Here is a 17,435-nt window from a genome sequence, read left to right on the forward strand (position 1 = left end):
CCACCTGTCTGGGAGCTGTCTTCATCTCATCAGGGTGGCCATTCCACAGGATTATCCCTTGACCCTGCTGATGCAGCTTCCTGGTGGCTGGGAGGAGCCTGGTAGGGGGAAGGGTAAAGGGGACAGGCCATGCCGCGGGCCAGGGAATTTGTGAGAGTATCACAGCTTTAAATTCCCAGCAGAAATCAGAAAATCTGATCTTGCACATCTAAGAATAGCCGTTGGTTTCAACTGTGAGAGGTGCCAAAGTGAAAGCTATAATTATTAGTAAGTAACAAGCAGAAATTAACCACCTACTACAAAGTCATTTTTAGCTGCCATCCCAACGTGGAAATTGAAAGATGGGCACCAAGAAGCTGCTCGGCTGGGGAAAGGCTTTGGTTCAACTCTGAAGTACTGTTACTGGGTGAACTTCCCATGGTCAACGATAAGGTTTGCGTTCTAAAGAAGCTGGCTGGCCCTAGGGAGATGCGTCTCGAGGTGTAATAAACATCGAATGCTGTAATTCAGCCTCCTGACTCCTGCCCCACGAAGACTGCAGAGGCACTGACATCTTTCTAGCCTGGGCTTCCCGCCTGTAAAATGGAGGAAATAAGCCCTCTGACCTTCTTCATGTGATGATGACTATACAAATGGCACCGAAGGACACTTGGCACTTCCAGGAAAGGAGACCATAACAATGGGCAATTGCTTTCTAAGTAGTATGTGAAGCCCGGATGCCATAAAGAAAAGATTGAAAACTGTATTTAAAAAAAACAAACAAACAAACAACAAACTGGCGAAAGACAAAAAACACAAACAAAATTAAAATGAGGGGAAATATTTCTAGCACATATCACAGACCTGAGGCAAATTTCTTTGACACATAAGAAATGCTTAGAAATTGAAAAGAAAAGCTCAGTGTCTAAGCAGATAAATGTGCAGAAGCCACGAACAGACAACTGAAATACTATTTCCACCTATCGGACGGGCGAAGATCCAGAAGCTTCATAACTTGTGTTGGCTTTGAGAAAATGAGCATTCGCACATTGTTAATTGGAATGTAAATTGGTATAATTCTGTGAAAGGCAAGCTGACAAAATTTATCAAAATTAAAGAGTATATACCCTTTGATCCATCAATTCCACTTTTAGTAGTTTATCCTATAGACACGGAACTATATATACATACATTATTTATATATACGTATATATATATGTGCATGTATATATGTGTGTGTGTGTGTGTGTCTGTGTGTGTGTGTGTGTGTGTATCTGTAGATACACACACACACATATATATAAGGATACCTATTGACGCATTGTCTGTAACAGCAAGATATTAGAAATCTAAGTGTTCATCAAGGGAATACTGATTAAATTATAGTAAATTTGTACAATAGATTTATACTAAGCAGCTGTTAAAAAGTGTGCGTCGGCCTCGTATGTGCTGATAAGCGGCGATCCCTGAGTGTAGCATCGCGGGAGGGTATACAGGCTGCTCACGGTGGGTGCCGTGGATGAGGGTCACTGAGGCTCAGTGGTAGGAGGGAGCGTTTTTACTCTGTCTTTTTGTATCTCTTCAATTGTGTACCAAATGCATGCATTATTTATTCAAAAATAATTTAAATACATTTGTCACATAGGTCCAGACAAACCAAGGAGCAAAACATGCACGACCCACACAGACGGGCCACCAGGTGTTCTGGTGAAGAGTCTGAGACACTGTGGTCAGAGGTGACCAGGAGGTGCTGGGGGAGGAGGGGCCCAGGGCTCAGGTCCCACCATATAAGAAGGGAGGGACTCTGTATGGTCAAGCATCCCTGGTCTGCCTTGGTCTTGCTCCCCGCTGGCCCTGGGCCCGTCCCCTCGCAGAGCAGGTGGAGATGCAAGTGTCCGATTCACAATCTCTTTGCCATTCAGATAGACATACAAGTGGCCCCGGGACGCTCTCATACAACAGAGTGAAAATCTGAGGTCGTCTCAGAGTGACTTTATGTGCAAGACTCAAAGCTGGAGCCACCTCCACCATGGGCTTCCATCACGTGCTTCTTCTACACTCAGCTCACCGGAAAAAAACGAGGGAGACCACGAATGCCACAGAAATACCACGGCCTTGGGTATCTGGCCTTGACCTAACTAGTTTCTTCTAAAGCTTGTAGGATTTACAGAATCTGGCACTATTGCTAGAGCTGATGATGGACGCGGATGTAATCTGGTTTCCACAAGCTGTCAAAAAATGTGGGTCATTTTTATTTGCCTCTCAGAGCCATAGAGCTCAAACCACATGTGCTAAAACTTTATAGTTCAGCGGAGGCTGTTTTTTGAATTCCTTCTGAATTTACCTCTTCAAAGACTTCAATGTGAACATGTGACACGATTCTAAATCTTGACTCAAAGTCATTGCTTTGAAAGAGTCAACATGGCACAAATCTTATAAAGATTCTAATTTACCCCATTCATTCATATTACATATTACTATATGCACATAAACACTATGCATAATCTGCCCAGAGTGTTTAAGGCAGATATGGCATTCAATTTTCATAAGTTCAACTCCGCCAACGTGTAGAATGTAAAAGCCATACCTGTTAATTAGCAATGAGAGCTTTATTCTGTCCTACAGGCTACGGCAATGAGAAATGGATGTTACATGATTATTTATTTAAAAATTCAAGGATGGCTCCAAACTGTTCTCCAACATTTTAATAAACAGCTATAAAATTTCCTCCCAAGAGCCATGCAGGCCACGCAAAGAAGAACAAAGTCCGGATAACCGAGTGGAGAGGCAGCAAGCCACAAGGAGAAGCGGTCCTGGAACTTAGTGACTCTCATTCAGGTAATTAACTTTTCCAAGAAACAAGCAAGAGAAGCAATGCCTGTGAGGTCAAGGGTGCTAGTTCCAGCCTAGAAGGATCACCTTCAGCCCTTCTGGGTTTTTAGATGTTGGCCCGACAAAAACTTGACTTCACGCCCAATTTGAAAGACAGCCCTGCCCCCACACCGGCCTTGCGAGTTCTGTTAGTCTCTCCTGGCCCGGCACCAACCAGTGTCTTCCTTTCTTTCTGTTTTCTGCAGTCACTGCTCATGAAAGTGCTTAGACTGGGGACTGGGCTTTTCTGTAAGAGAGCTGTGGAGGAAGGCCTGGCTGCTGCTCCCCTGCCCTTAGAGACAGCTCATTGCGGACCCAGTGAGAGGCCCGATGCTGGCGGGCACCTGCGCAGGAAGAACAATCAGCACATTCATGACTCATCCCTCTTTTGTACTTCTGCTTAGAAGAATATAATTTGTTAATTTACAGTAGTTGTTATGGCTCAATTAAAGATGCCAACACAGAATAGGCTAGCTGGGCTTGGCTCTGTGACATGCCAAGACCAGGTAAAGCCAACTGTGTTTTCATACATGAAGATCTGCCAATGGTTCCAAACAAGGTAGAACACCAATTAACCTCGGCTAAACAGGAGTAATCAGATGGACAATGGTGGATAATAAGTACCTTCTCCAGCCAAATTCAGGCTTTTACCATGTGCCCTGAGAGTCGAGCCTGGGAAGGGCCAGGTACGGTCTTACAGATCAAGCAATAAAACTTGAGGAACACAAGTTACCTTTTATATAGAAATGTAAATATGTAAGTTTATCGACAGCCATCATTTGCTCAGAGTCTCTCCATAGTGGGATTCTCACTGCTAAGATGCCCGCTGGATATATTTTTGGGATTTCCAGCTACACAGAAGCAGCCACGTGAAACTGGACAAGGGCGATTATACCTTCTTCCGGGCTAGTTTCCAGTTCAGGCACTGCTGTACCCACCTCCCTCTCAGGGGGTTACCAGGAGTGCCATCAGAGAGGGAAGTGGGGCCATCGAAAACACTGCCCCTGCCCTGGCTTTGATAAAGACATCTGTGTCATGAATACACATGTCCCTTTTCTCAGGGACTCCAAGACTTCATTGCCAGGATGTGCCAGGCACTGTGCTCATCAGCCCTGGGAGACAGATGCTATTAACCCCGCTGTACAGACGAGGAAATTGAGTCTGGGGGGCGGGGGGAGCTGTTAAGTCAGTACGGCTGCTACGTGTTAGAGCCGGGACTCCACTCCAGGTCTGCAGGACTTCCAGACTTCCAGCTATGGGATACCATGCTATGCTGTGTCCCGAAAAGAAAGTCTGGGGTGAGGCTCTCTGGCCCCTGCTGCAGTGCAAACCCTGCACCCCACACAGCAAGCTCCCTGCGACCCCTAAGAGTCCATTTCAGAAAATCTTTCCTGGAAGCCTGCTCTGTGCCAGCTCCGGGTCAGGGCACGGAGGCAGGGGAGGAAAGGGCACATGCGGAGTAACTCGTGGTTCCTGGGAAGGAGCACAGTTGTCCCTGACCCATGGTTTCACTTTCCGCGGTTTTAGTTACCTGAGGTCAACCTCAGCCGGAAAATATTAAATGGAAAATTCCAGAAACAAATAATTCATAAGTTTTAAATTGTGATGAAATTTCATACCGTCCAGATCCGTCCCTCTCGGGATGTGACTCGTCCCATGCTGCATATACTACCCACCCACCAGTCACTTAGCAGCTGTCTCAGTTATCGGGGTGACTGTCATGGTATCGCAGGGCCTGTGTTCCAGTCACCCTTACTTTACTTGATAATGGCCCCAAAGTGCAAGAGTAGAGATGATGGCAATTTGGATAAGCCAAAGAGAAGCCATAAAGTGCTTCTATTTCATTATTAGTTATTGTTATTAATCCCTTACTGCGCATCATATATAAATTAAACTTTATCATGGCTAAACAGTATATAGAGGATTCAGTACTATTTGGGGTTCCAGGCATCTGCTGGGGGTCTTGGAACATAACCCCCGTGGATAACAGGGGGCTTCTGCAGTAACGGCTTGGTGTGCGATTGCAAAAGCTTTGATTTCTCCTGACGAGGGGCGGTGGGCCAGAGAGGCGGGTGCCCACAGGATCCTGCAGCCTCCGGTTATGGGCGGGGGTGGGGCGGAGGGCCCAAGTAGGGGCAGAGCAGTACCTGCATGGAGCCAGATCTGTGCCAGCGTCATCCAGGGGTGTAGCGGGCCCTGCTTGGGGGTGCTGCTCTGCAGAGACGAGGCCACTTCCGACAGTGCCTGCTCCACTCTTGAAGCTGCCACCGATGTGGCATGGACAGAGCCTGTGAGAGGTTTGTGGGAAGATGGCATCAGAAGTGAAAGGCAGACCCAGCCAACCAACCACCCCCGCCTCCCACACACAGACAGGACTTCCAGACGCACACACACCCCTTGCCCCATGACGTTTCTAGATTTTATTATCTGTAGAGAAATACTATTATTGCGGCTGATACTCAGTTTCTGTCCTTTGCTTTAGCTAATCTCTGAGTCAACAACCAGAGCACATGCTATGCTCAACGCCCCCTCTACAAGCTCAGTCTGTGCAGTGTGAGCGTTGGGAGCCGGGAGGGGTAGAGCTAGTACGCAGCTGGGACACACCTGTTAAAATGTGGCATCAGTAAATCTACAAAGTGAACTTACGAAGCACTCCTGGAAGTGCCTAAACCTAGAAACAATATGGGGTGGAGGAAGGAACCTATAACTTGCCTTCTGAGGTGGTCTTTGGGGGAGATGGGGGCCATTTTCAAGACAAACCCAGCAACTTCCCACTTCCTTCCCTGGCTTTTGGTCGGTGGGCGACACCCCTAGATTTAGAACCATATTCTAGAACATGACTTAACTTAGAAAAAAGCTTTTGCCCTATGTATAAGCAGATGTCTACTATTAAGGCTAATACTAGATTAGTAGAGCACGGGTGAGGGCAAAGATACCTGGGGCCTCGGATCCACACCTGTCTCAACTTCCACAAACCCTGCTGTCCCGAAAGGCAAGGAAAGGACCAGACTGAGCACGTGCGCTGCTCAGAGGAATTCGGTAAAAGAAATGCCATTCGGAAGTCAAATAAGTCAAATGACTCATTCCTCTTCATGCTGACCTTCTAGGGGTCCTGATGGCTGGAGGCCACTTCTGTAAGCGGGGGCTTGGGCCCATCTCTTTCCAACATTCCCTCCTGGAGGTATGGTTTCAGAACTGAGAGCAGGAGTCTCAGTTATCTCAAATTTAAAACTGTTGATATTTGTATCCACCGGTGATATTCTTAATTTATAATTCATCATGAAGTTTAATACGGAGAGACACATTGCAATATCATTAGTGGTGACTATCAACTTCTGAGAAGGTTTAAAACAGGGATAATATATAAAGACGATGCTGACAACTCAAATTGAGTTGGTTATTCTCTGGATAAGACAAAGCCGTGAGCATAAAGATAATTTCTGTGGGTGGGGCTTTGAAGAGTGGGGGTAATTTATTCATTTTAAGAGTTATTTGCAGCAATAGACTGGCCATCCGTATTGTATTTTGACTGTTTCAACGTGAAGGAAACATGGGTGCCTCTATATACACTCAAATCCTTCGGTGGGGCTGTGGTGCAGGTGAGTTATGGCGGGTGGATGGACATCAGCCCAGGAAACCACCTTCTATGGGTAATCCGCACACGACAGCACCCATGAAGACTAGCGATCAGCAGACGTTGGTCTCATCCGAAATGTCCACGGAGACATCGGGTCCATGCCAAAAAGATTCTTGAAATTTGGAACTCAAGGCTTGTTTTTTCTCAGGGAGGATGTTTCACACAGGACCAAATACTGAGGACCTTTTGGCATGGACCAAATGCCTTGGTGGACATTTTGGACAGGACCAAATGTCCTGCAAGGGGACGAGCAAGAGGAGACGCCCCTGGGAAAGGGCCGCTGGGTCCTCCAGAGTGAATGTGCCTGCCACACGGGAAGAAGGACCTGGAGGCCCAAGGGAAAGACATGAATCGATGCCATTCCGATGCGGAACTGACGAAGTTCGGGCAGAAATCGACTTTGCTTAGATAAAGGGTGTCTGACTACGTAAACGTTTTCATTAAACTGCTGTCAACTCGGGGAGGGGGTCATGTTTTGTTTTTAACCTTATTTATGAAAAAACATTTTAACGTTGATAACAAGAACTTGATGTACTTTCCCCGAGAGTTTTAGTAGCAACTGTCAGTTAAATAAATGAGGTTGTTGTTGCTGTATCTTGACATTACCGAGCTGGCTGACTTTCTCATTGACCATCTGGAACAGTGGTTTTCAACCTTGGCTTCACCTCGCAATCACTTGGGGGTTTAAAAAAAATCGTGATGCCATAGCTGCAGCCCAGACCCACTGAAACACTAGCTCTAGGGGGTGGGGCAGGGCATCGATGTAGTAATCACTTCAGTGACTCTGACGTGCAGGTAAGACTGAGACCCACTGACCTGGAGAGACAGGAAGCGGATGTTACTAACTACCATTCGGTCAAGAGGAGCTTGAAGGCGTATTCTACACATGCCAGCCAGCTTGTGCTTTCATGCTCCCCTGTAGCAACAATCTGGGGAACAGTGTGTGTTGAGCTTCTTGGCCTCAGAATCCCTTTTAGACTCTGAAAAGTTATTGAGGCCCTCTATAGAGATTTCGTTTACGTGGGTTATATCTGTTGATATCTACCGTATTAGAAATCAAAACTGAGGCATGTTTAAAATAGTCATTAATTCATTTCAAAATAACAACGATAAACTACTGCTCTAGGAGAATTCTTCAAATTTTCTTCCAGGTCCTATGGTTCCTTTGCTAGAAGGACTGGCGACTTTCGAAGGGGCTAATTTTGCTTTTTGGATTAACTGTTTTGTTTGGTCCATGAATGAACAAATCAGAATTTATGCCAAAGTTCCTCCTTTTCGTGATATCTATATATAACTAAATGAATTAATTCTTCTTACAAAAATATGTTTCATTGTGAATTCTGGCAAATGATGACGATGATGACAGCAGTGGTGGTTATCAGTTTTAGAGAATGTTCCAAGTTTTGGGCACTGTGATTGGCTATTTACATACATTATCTCATTTAATCTTTAAACAATTCTTTGAGGCAGGTAACAATGCCACCTGCATTATTTAAATGACAGAACTGAGATTCGATGAGGTTATGTCATTTACCCAAAGTCATATAGGCAGCAGGTGGCAAAGCCAGGACTCTCATACTAGTCTGACTCTAAATCTAGCCTTTAAATGCAGCTCCGACACCAACTCCTCCAGGAAGGCTGCTGTGAGCCTTCCATTTCTTCTCCCTATCACTACCCTGTAAAAAGGGAGGCCTTGGGTCCTCGGTTCTCCCGTAACACCCCGTGGGTGTGGTTATCACTGTACGGACCACACCGTTTTATGTTAAAGTTGAGTAGCTAGCTGTCTCTCCTATTAGACTGCGTGCGGCCCTAGGGGACAGGAACCATGCCTTCCATGTAGGTGTTTTCAGGGGCTAACAATGCCAGGTATGTGGTAAATATTTGTGGAATGAACAGCTGAATGAATGAATGAATGAGTGAGTGAGTGAGTGAGTGCTGTCAGTAGACACGTCACTGTAGGAAACTTGGAAGAGAGTGGTCCCTTCTGCTGGATGCTCTACTCTCCTTCCCTAATAATGGCTCAGAGGCCACAACCTTCATTGTCTCACGGGGCTTCTCAGTGTGGCTGTCATGACATCCAACAACCTGGGCTAAAAATGGCAGTGGCATGTAGTTATATTAAACGCTGCACCTCATTTACTGACTTTCCCCATCTCTAATATAACTAACTTATGTAAATATGAAGGATAACTGAGGTTTATCAGAAATCATCTTTTCCTTCCTATTCAACCTCTTTTAATTCATAGTCTAAACCCAGGATGGATATTAGAGCGTTCAGATATGTGTCAATAGCAGCAGGGGGCTAACAATAGTGGTAAAAGTATTTAATAGTTAACGTCTACTATTTCTGGCAATCACATGAATCAATTCTTCCATTGGATTCAAATTAGGAGGGAAAAAAGGATAAAAATCATCATGAATCAGAATGGCTGCCTGATTAAAAAAAAATATAATCGATACAACTTGTATCTTACTGTTTCATAGGACTGAAATGGTACATATCAAAAGAGATACTGGATTTTTATTTTCACAGGTAAACAACTAGAAACGCTAGTCTAACTAACATTTTTAAAGCAACCTTTTCTTTCTCATTTAAGCAAATGTTTTCCTACAGCGTACGTGGGGTGAAGAGGATTATTACCCTAAGGGACACGGACCAACTGAGGCTTGAAAAAGAAATCAGAGGGAAGACTATAAGACATATTTCTAATTTGAATTCTAAAGCTCCCAAAAAAGAAGCTTCCTAATAATGGGGTTTGACAGGTAAGCCAGGGAACGTGCCCCCAGCTGCTGGGCATCTCTTATTTATCACATTAATTTGGGAAGCACTTATCACTGTCGTGACGCTGAGAACTGAGCAGCTGCTGTGCGCCTGTAAGTTCCTTCGTCGCAGGACACAGTGGCTCCGAAAAGCCACTGGGGAACTAAAGGAACCAAGAGCGGATGCAGGCGGTGAGAGCACATGCTAGAATCTGGCCTGAGTCTGTGACCTCACTGCCCGCACAGCCCAGGGGGCACACGGGGTCCTGGGGCTGAGGAGATCCGTATGTCCCTAAGCCAGCTGCTTTTTCTTCCCTCCCACAGATGCCCAAGAGGAAATGTCATCTCGGACACCTGATACAAAGGCAAAATGCCACTTGAAGAATCATTCTGATCCCTACGTCTAGGGTTTTCATCTGGGCGTCCCCTTGGGCTACCATGTGTATGGGCTTGGGGTGGGGTGGGGAGGGGAAGGCAAGGCCAAGACCAGAAACTACTGTAAAGAGCCTGTTCTCCATATGCCAAGAGGACCAGGAACTAAGCCACGGACCTCAGGAAGCCGTGAGTCAAGCTCTGAACCCCTCCCAAGGTTTTCTGACCCATGTTCCTATCATATGCCGAAGCCTGTTGAGCAACCCTGTCACAAGTAGGACACCGGGAACAGCCAGCTCAAATGGCCTTTGCAGTTGCAGCCTTTACAAAAATCCTTTCTCCGAAGCACACTACACCTGTGCTTCATTTCACACAGACCTCAAATGTGGCAATCACATACGAACCATATTTCACCCTTCAGAGTTCATCATTCGGAGAGATCTCAGAGCTAAGAATTTTGAGCCGAAGGCATAATAAATTACATAGCTTGGTTAAGTTTGACAACCCTGAATTTTCACAAGCAGGGTCACTGAAAGCATGACACGTATGGATATTCGCGATGTCCTTTGGACTGTTCGGGTGGCATTAAGTAAGCAGCTGTATTCTGAAAGATGTCCACCTTCCCTCTCCCCCTTATATTTCACAGCACGTGGAAGCTAGATCTCAGATGAAACTAGATCTCAGATGAAACCCTGCCTGCCTAGTGACTTGGCAAGCATCACAGTCCAGGGACAAGGGACGACTGTTACATTCTGTGCAGGGAAAAAACCCTCCGCCAGAGACATCGGTAGACATCTCTCACGTGTGTGCTCAGGATTCCGGCTGTTCTTTGCTTCTGTGCCCCAGAATTAACTTGGGAGTTTTGAGTGTGTAAATATGGGACAATGATGGAGCATGTGGCCCCACCCCAAGTCCCACCTCCCTGCTCCTCACCCACATTCTCTCGGCCTCATGTCGCAGGAGCAGGCACCTGCCCTCCTGGGTTTTTTCCTGACAAGAAACAGAGCTGTTGTGGCCCCGGGAACATGGACTCATTCCAGCAAGTGAATTTCTGTACTTTATTTCCCTCGGTCGTTATCTGTCAATTGAATTTATTCAGCTTCCAGTTCTTAGAAGCTGTGCCCCTAAAACCACTCACATAAGAAGGAAAACAAAACAAAATAAAACCCAAACCGAAACAAAAACAAAAAAACGCGCAGCTCCACCTCTCCGAGACCCTGAATGCTAAACGGCAACCTGAATGACTAAGCATGCTGCCAGAGAGCTGTGCTTAAACGTTTTCATTTTTAGCAGGCAAAGAATTCCTGTTTCTCCAGAGAGGGCTTGGAAGGAAATCTGTCCCATACTGCAGACTGCTGGCAGCCCAGTGACCTTCTCATACCTGCCACCTGTGCGTTAAGGACCAGGATGTCCTCGGGGCTGACAGAGGTGGTGACTGAGTAGTACGGAATGGCTATCTTTCATTTTCTTAAAGGGGGAGGAGAGATATAGGGGTCCACTCTCACTTTAACCCTCAAATTAGACATATTTTCTCCGCACTTTTTTTTTTTTTTTTTAACGTTAACCATTTTAGTCTGTCCCTATCCCCCGCCAATGTTGGGACAATTCTCATGTTTGCTGGAAGTCACCCTGGTTTTCTGAAGAAGTTGACTTGGGGTGGTGGGCTCCACAAACTGCAGTGAGGTCTTCCTGCCACATTTCTAATTCCGTGATTGCTGCCACCTCCTCTCTTTGTAGCACGCCCACCAAGTGACGGGGACCCGGGGACCGGCAGCTGCCTGATTCTACCCAACTCCCACTGACAGTGAGGCCTCCTGCTTGAGGGTTCCTCTGAGTGATCACCTTGCTCACCGTTCTAGTGGACGCTTTCTCTTTTCACTGAGTGGAAAAGAGATTAAGACAGCCAAGTAAATCAGGACGGCCAAACCCACAGTCCCCAGACGAGATCACATTTTCCAAATGACTTTAACAGAATATCAAGCACGGTTTAAACCTGACAGGATGTGTCTTCTGAAAAGGGAAGGTTCTTTCCAGGGACAGCTTTAGGGAAGGATCGCACTAAGGCAGGAAGAGGCTAGGATGTGTGGTCACCGGCGGGCATGCGGGGGGCGGCCCAGCAGGCTGCTGGCGGGTGTTGGCAGGGCCAGGCGGGCACACGAAGCGTGGAGGGAAGCCGTTTACATGCATGCAGGAAGGTGCCAGCTGTCAGCGAGACGCACCCTGGCTCTGGACTGGAGACAGTACCTTCTGGAGGACCACACTGGGCAGATGCTCCCATCTCTACCCTAACCCTCCCGGCTGCAAGTGCGTGAGGCTGTGCCTCTGGACTGAGGTGCCTGGGGAAGGCTGCGTGTGTCTTTGGACGTACGGGAACAGCCTCCCAGGCTTGGGTGGGAATCTGATTACTGGACACACACTCTTTGACTTCTATCAGAGCCACTTATTATTGACTTGTCAATCTCCTAAAATTCCATTCGATCTTGTTTAAAGAAAGATACCACAGAACTAATTAAGGAGACTTTAATTTTAATTAAAATACCAAGAAAGGGTTTATATTTGAATCATTAGGGCTGAATTTTTTAAATTACCACTCTTCAAATGCAGTAGGGTGATCAATACAGTTACTTTTTCATAGATAGATACAAAAAATACTTTATTCGGTTAAGTGGGAGCAGAGGGTGAAACAGACCCCCCGACTCGTCACATCCTGATCGTGATATACATTTTTGAATGTTAGAAAATGCAAAGTCAATAATAAAATGCTAGCCATAATGCAAAGAGAAAAACTTGAATTTATTTGGCTACTCTGGTTTTATTTCTCAACTTTATTTCATTGGAGAGGTGTGCTTTTTCATTAACCTGTTTATTCTCTTCTCCAGGTTACGTGTTCCTAAAGAGAGCAGAATTTTCACTAGAATAAGTGATATGAAAAACGGAGCCAAGAACCCAAGTCGGCGTTCTTGGTTTTAGCATATTCTTAGAGAGGAGAATAAAACGTCAACACACACCTTTCTCCAAAATGATGACTGCTAGGGCACTCAAGAATGGGGGCACCGGGGGCGGTCCTCAATTCTGAGGAGGGGCAGATGAATGTGGCTTTTCCCACATGGCAGGTTACTTCTGGGAGCCACTGCTGCCTGGGGGGAGAAGGGTATCTGACTGAGGCTTGAAATCAGGGTCAGCTATTGGCAAACCACAAAGAAGGCACGTGTGGACAGAGGAATTAGTAAGCTGACGTCTTTACAAAAGAGGAAACTAAGGCCCAGGGAGATTAAACGAGTTGCCCAGTTCCTCTGCAGAAGTGGCCCTTGAGCTCAGGCTTCCTGACCTTTGAGAGGGTTGGAGCTATTTCTATGGAAAATAGAAAATACAAGTCCCTTGTATAAATATTTCAAGCCTCAAAATAAACAAACAAACAAACAAACAAATTAGGGCTGCTGGAAGATTTAATGTGACCTGACTTTCTGAAAATCAAATCTTTTTAATGTATCCTTCCTTTTTTTCTTCTTGAAGAACCTGAATGTGAGAATAGTACCAAACATACCTCTTTTCTGTTACGGACTTTTGAAAGACAAAATAAAGTCGCATCTAAGCTGAGCTCAATTTCAGAGGGGAAATCAACTCCCTAAGGGGTATATTTGTCATAAGCAGTGAAGGCTCAGATCTCAAGTGCACTGGGTCACCATATACATTGTCATTTCCCAAGATGTAGTTCCTCAAATAGTGATTCCGCAGGGTGGAAAAAATGACGAAATCAGCTTGGGAACACTGGGTCAAAGTTAAGAGAGTCTTGCAATTTTTTAAATTGCAGGACTTCTCAGAGCCTTTATGTGCTAATGTGAACTGTGAGTCTCTAAGAGAAAGATGCAAGAGATGCACTATTTCCCCAAAATATATGACCAGGGGGAATCAGCGGTCTAAGAATCCTTTGGAAAATATCATAATTCACTAATGCCTTAAAAGAACACTACCTAAAACACTAGGCCTACGCCCAGGTAATTGCTTTGCCTCCTTTAAATTTTGGTAGATGTAGTATAAGTTTTATGATGTCCGTTTAGTTTATTTTACGAAAATTAATTATTAGAATTGCTTTAATGGTTGAATTGAAAAGGAATTTTCAATAATGGTTGTAGCAATAATGGTTGAATTGAAAAGGAATTTCAAGATTCAACTGGTTCCCTTCACCCACGATTTACGGACAACAGGCACCGGGGAGGCTGGGGGTCTCACACTTTTGATCAGCACCAGTGGCACTGCTGACCCATCCACTGCTGACCCATCCATTTTTCCTGCAACGTCTTCCCAGACAAGTACTGCCTCCTCAGCATTTACACCCAAGCTGAAGCGGAAGGATTAGAACCTCAGGAGAGATGAGCCCCAGGTGGCAGAGTGGGCAAGCAGGGGGCAGCTTAATGTCCACGCCATCTCAACATTCCCCACAATCAACAACCACAACACACGCTCCGTGGTGGGGGGAAGCGTGATTCTGGAGACCCTCAGAAAGGTTAACAGATAGATTGGTAAGCTACTTACTAACTGAAAAAAGGGAGGGAAAACCATGAAAGTATACTTCTGGAGAGTTGCCTTGGAACAACAAATCAAACCGAAAATTAAAACCAAGAATTAAAACGAAACATTTGAAAAATCAAAATTAAGTCTAAAAAAGCAAATAGAGTTCTAATAACCTTCCAACCGTAAGTCTGGCTGTCTGGAATCAGATTTCAATTCAAGAGTGATACATATTTTTCCACTAACAATGATTTTTTTTTTTTAAACCAGAAAAGGGCCAACTGGGCATTCCCCTCTACATTTAAATGCTCACCCAGCACATGAAAGCTGACCGATTCAAGTAATATGTTTTGTTTCCAGGGCAGGAAATTCCAAAGGGAAGGGAAAAATAATCAAACAAGAGGTTTTTAGATCTTTCCACATATTAACCCTGATTATGATTCCAACGGTTTGGGTTGGGCTAGCATTCATTTCTATGAAGTCAAAGGATCGGAGGGAGAAATTCATAAAAACTTCAGGTCTTGGTTATCTGCCTGAATGGAAAGAGTTGGGATTCAAATTCATAACAATTTTCATCAGGAAAGTCCACATTTATCAATAACGCATGGTGTATTTTCTCCTTCTCTAACTAAATGTATCTACAGGGGGGAAAAAGACTCGTGGACGCGTCAGTCTTAGTCAAAACACTTGGTTACTGGCTAGGTGTTCCCTAAGGATGGGAAGATGACTTATAGCTTCACAAAAAATAAACAGATATGCACTGCTTGGGACACAGTACATTCAGCAGAAAGCCCAGTGGGTGCTTATCACCCCCAACAATTCACTAATTAATCTGAGGTAAAGTGCCTCACCGGATGAGTCACAACTTCGATCTTAATGGTTTAAAGGAACACAGGGTCCTTGGGATGCAGGGCGATAAACGCCGGCACGGGGTGGGGTCAGCGGGCTGGCTGTGCAAACAAGAAGGGACTGGGCAGTGGGAACATATGAAGTTCTACTGGAACAGTACGATCCCGTTTTATGACAATAAAACTGGGCAAAAGTCAATGTAAAAAACAATTTTTTTTCCCCTGGAAAAATTGAAGTTGGCAATTGCCCCTAGGTGTTGTTTTAAGGGAAAATGTCTATTTTTAGACACGGATTAAAAAAACAACAGAAGCAGTTTATGAGCATTATCTTCATCTTCCATTTCATAAAACTGGGATTTCCATGAAAGCGAGGGTCCGAACACTTAGTATGCGGATAAGTAAAGTCAGAGCGTTCCTGGGGTTGGATGATTTGTTTTAGGTTGATATCCTCATTTCTGCTTGGATTCGTGTGTGTGTGTGTGTGTGTTTGTGTGTGTCTGTATGTCTGTCTGTCTATCTGTAAACGTAACACAGCAGGTCAGCTTTCCAAAAAGATGAGCACTTTAGAGAAAGCAGTCCTTTCTGGCAGAAGTTTCCCATCGCGAGCTTTCGTTTGGCGTATAACAGCGCATTTGGAACAGAGATGAGCCCCTTGTAAATCACAAATGTAGAGATTAAAATTTCTGGCAGTGCTGCCGGGAAAGTGAACATTAAATAAATGAGTGGAAGAAAACAAGGGTGGACTCTCCTGCTGAGATCCATATTTAGGTCCCATTTTAATACAGGAATATTTTTTTCATTGACATGTTCCTGAACAGCCTAAAACAGACTTTCAAATTTCTCCATTATTTAAAAGCAAGATTAGATCAAAATACTGCTCAATTTTTTCTGCAGAGTTTCATGACACAAACCCTACATTTTCCTTCCTTGCAAATGGAAAATAATTTATAATATTGTTTTTCTATATGTAGTGCATAACCCCCTGGCACTGGAATCATAACAGGACATTATATAAAAGCAGATTCCTGAGCCCTACCTCAGGCCTACTGAATTATAAACTCTGGGGTGGGGCCCAGGAGATCTGCAGTTTTTAAAGTTCTCTGTGCGATTTTAGCGTACAGTAAAGTTTGAGAACCACATAGTTCAAAGGCATATGACCATTATCTTTAGAATATTACCTTGATTACCATATGCTTGTTGAATTAATTTCTAAATTGAAAAACAGAAATATTTAGGAATAAATTATTACTTGCCAATTGTTCTCAATTTGCCTTTAAAAAAAAATTTTTTTTCTATGTATTTACATCAACTCCGGGAAGACACAGAAGCACCCGAGAACTAGAATCAGTATTCTGGAAAAGCTTCTATTTATTTCCTTTACTTTTCAAAGAGAAGGCGGGAGCTTGGGTACCAACCAAAACCTCCTCCTGCCCCCAATGAGTTTTGGATTTTCAAATTAGCAAGATTGTCTCTCAGCTAAATTTGATGGAGTTTCCTATCCAGCTTATCAGTTAGGAAGATTATCAGAAAATGAAACATCAGACAAATGAGACGGATTTAACGAGAAAGGAAAAACCATAAACCATGTTTACACAGAGAGGGTTCCTGGCGGGGACCTGGGTCACTGAATGAACGAGCTGCTGGGGGCCACACAAAGGTATCGGGTTTGGGATGAGAATGAAGATGAGAAGATACAAACAGGTGGAGAGGAGATTCGGTTCTTGAAAGAGAAGAGGAGGAGGAGGAATCTGACACTAAAAAAGTGAAAGAGAAAAAAAAAAACAAGGATAAAAGCAAAAAAACTTTAGAAACAAAGAAAACGTAAAGTAGCTTTTAATATACTCACATAAGCTGCAAAGAAAATGAGGTCATATGATACACAATCAGTCCTCTACTTGATAATAGAACACAAGTATTTTGCAAAGAAAACCAATTTGTTGTTTTTCTACTGGTTATTTTAATTGTTCTGCACCAACACCATGGAATAAAAATAACTCGGGTTTACCTGGGCACAGATTCAGCAGCGCGAGCCACTGAAAATAACACACCTTTAACCTACCACATCCAGGACATTCTGGAGGAAACTATTTGCTTTTCAATCGGAAACGGGCAGAGCTCGACTTTTCTTAGATTTGCTTTTAGTGGGAAGCGCTCACATAGAGTTTCTTTGAAAACTGAGGTTTTCCTAGGCTCGGATACTGAGACGCAAAGACTTCGTCATGGTCCCGCCTCCTGATGATGGAGTGCTAGGCTTTCTGATCTGGTCTACAGTTGGGTGGACTCGCTGGGCACTTGAAAAGGAAGCTATGCCTGCCGCCTTCATGTCTTACAGCTGGAGGGATACACAGCAATGGGGAGACCACCACAGCGACAATTCAACATTTTCCCAGACAAAATGGACCGAACTTTCAAGTTTAAAGAATTATTTTGCTTTGGATAGGTGTCTGGTTAATATCTAT

The 17,435-nt window shown here is 44.5% G+C and overlaps 1 protein-coding gene and 1 long non-coding RNA gene across 8 annotated transcripts in view; both read right to left on the reverse strand.

Moving 5' to 3' along the window:
• Positions 1-17,435, reverse strand: part of TTC7B (tetratricopeptide repeat domain 7B) — a 223,778-nt gene that overhangs the window by 51,563 nt on the left and 154,780 nt on the right. For 6 of the 7 annotated variants that reach the window (XM_011357140.1, XM_011357138.2, XM_011357139.2 and 3 more), the window contains one exon: positions 4,998-5,138. In XM_011357140.1, coding sequence (XP_011355442.1) covers positions 4,998-5,138 — 141 coding nt within the window. Of the gene's footprint in view, positions 1-4,997; positions 5,139-14,152; positions 14,204-17,435 lie in introns of all 7 variants that reach the window. The other variant, XM_023528861.1, reaches the window with a different exon arrangement.
• Positions 12,126-13,706, reverse strand: LOC111737892. Its single transcript, XR_002779617.1, has 2 exons — positions 12,628-13,706; positions 12,126-12,509 (listed from the first exon to the last, which is right to left on the reverse strand). It is a non-coding gene; the product is annotated as an uncharacterized LOC111737892 (long non-coding RNA).

This window comes from Pteropus vampyrus, unplaced genomic scaffold (assembly GCF_000151845.1).
Source record: "Pteropus vampyrus isolate Shadow unplaced genomic scaffold, Pvam_2.0 Scaffold32, whole genome shotgun sequence".
Classification (NCBI taxonomy): domain Eukaryota; kingdom Metazoa; phylum Chordata; class Mammalia; order Chiroptera; family Pteropodidae; genus Pteropus; species Pteropus vampyrus.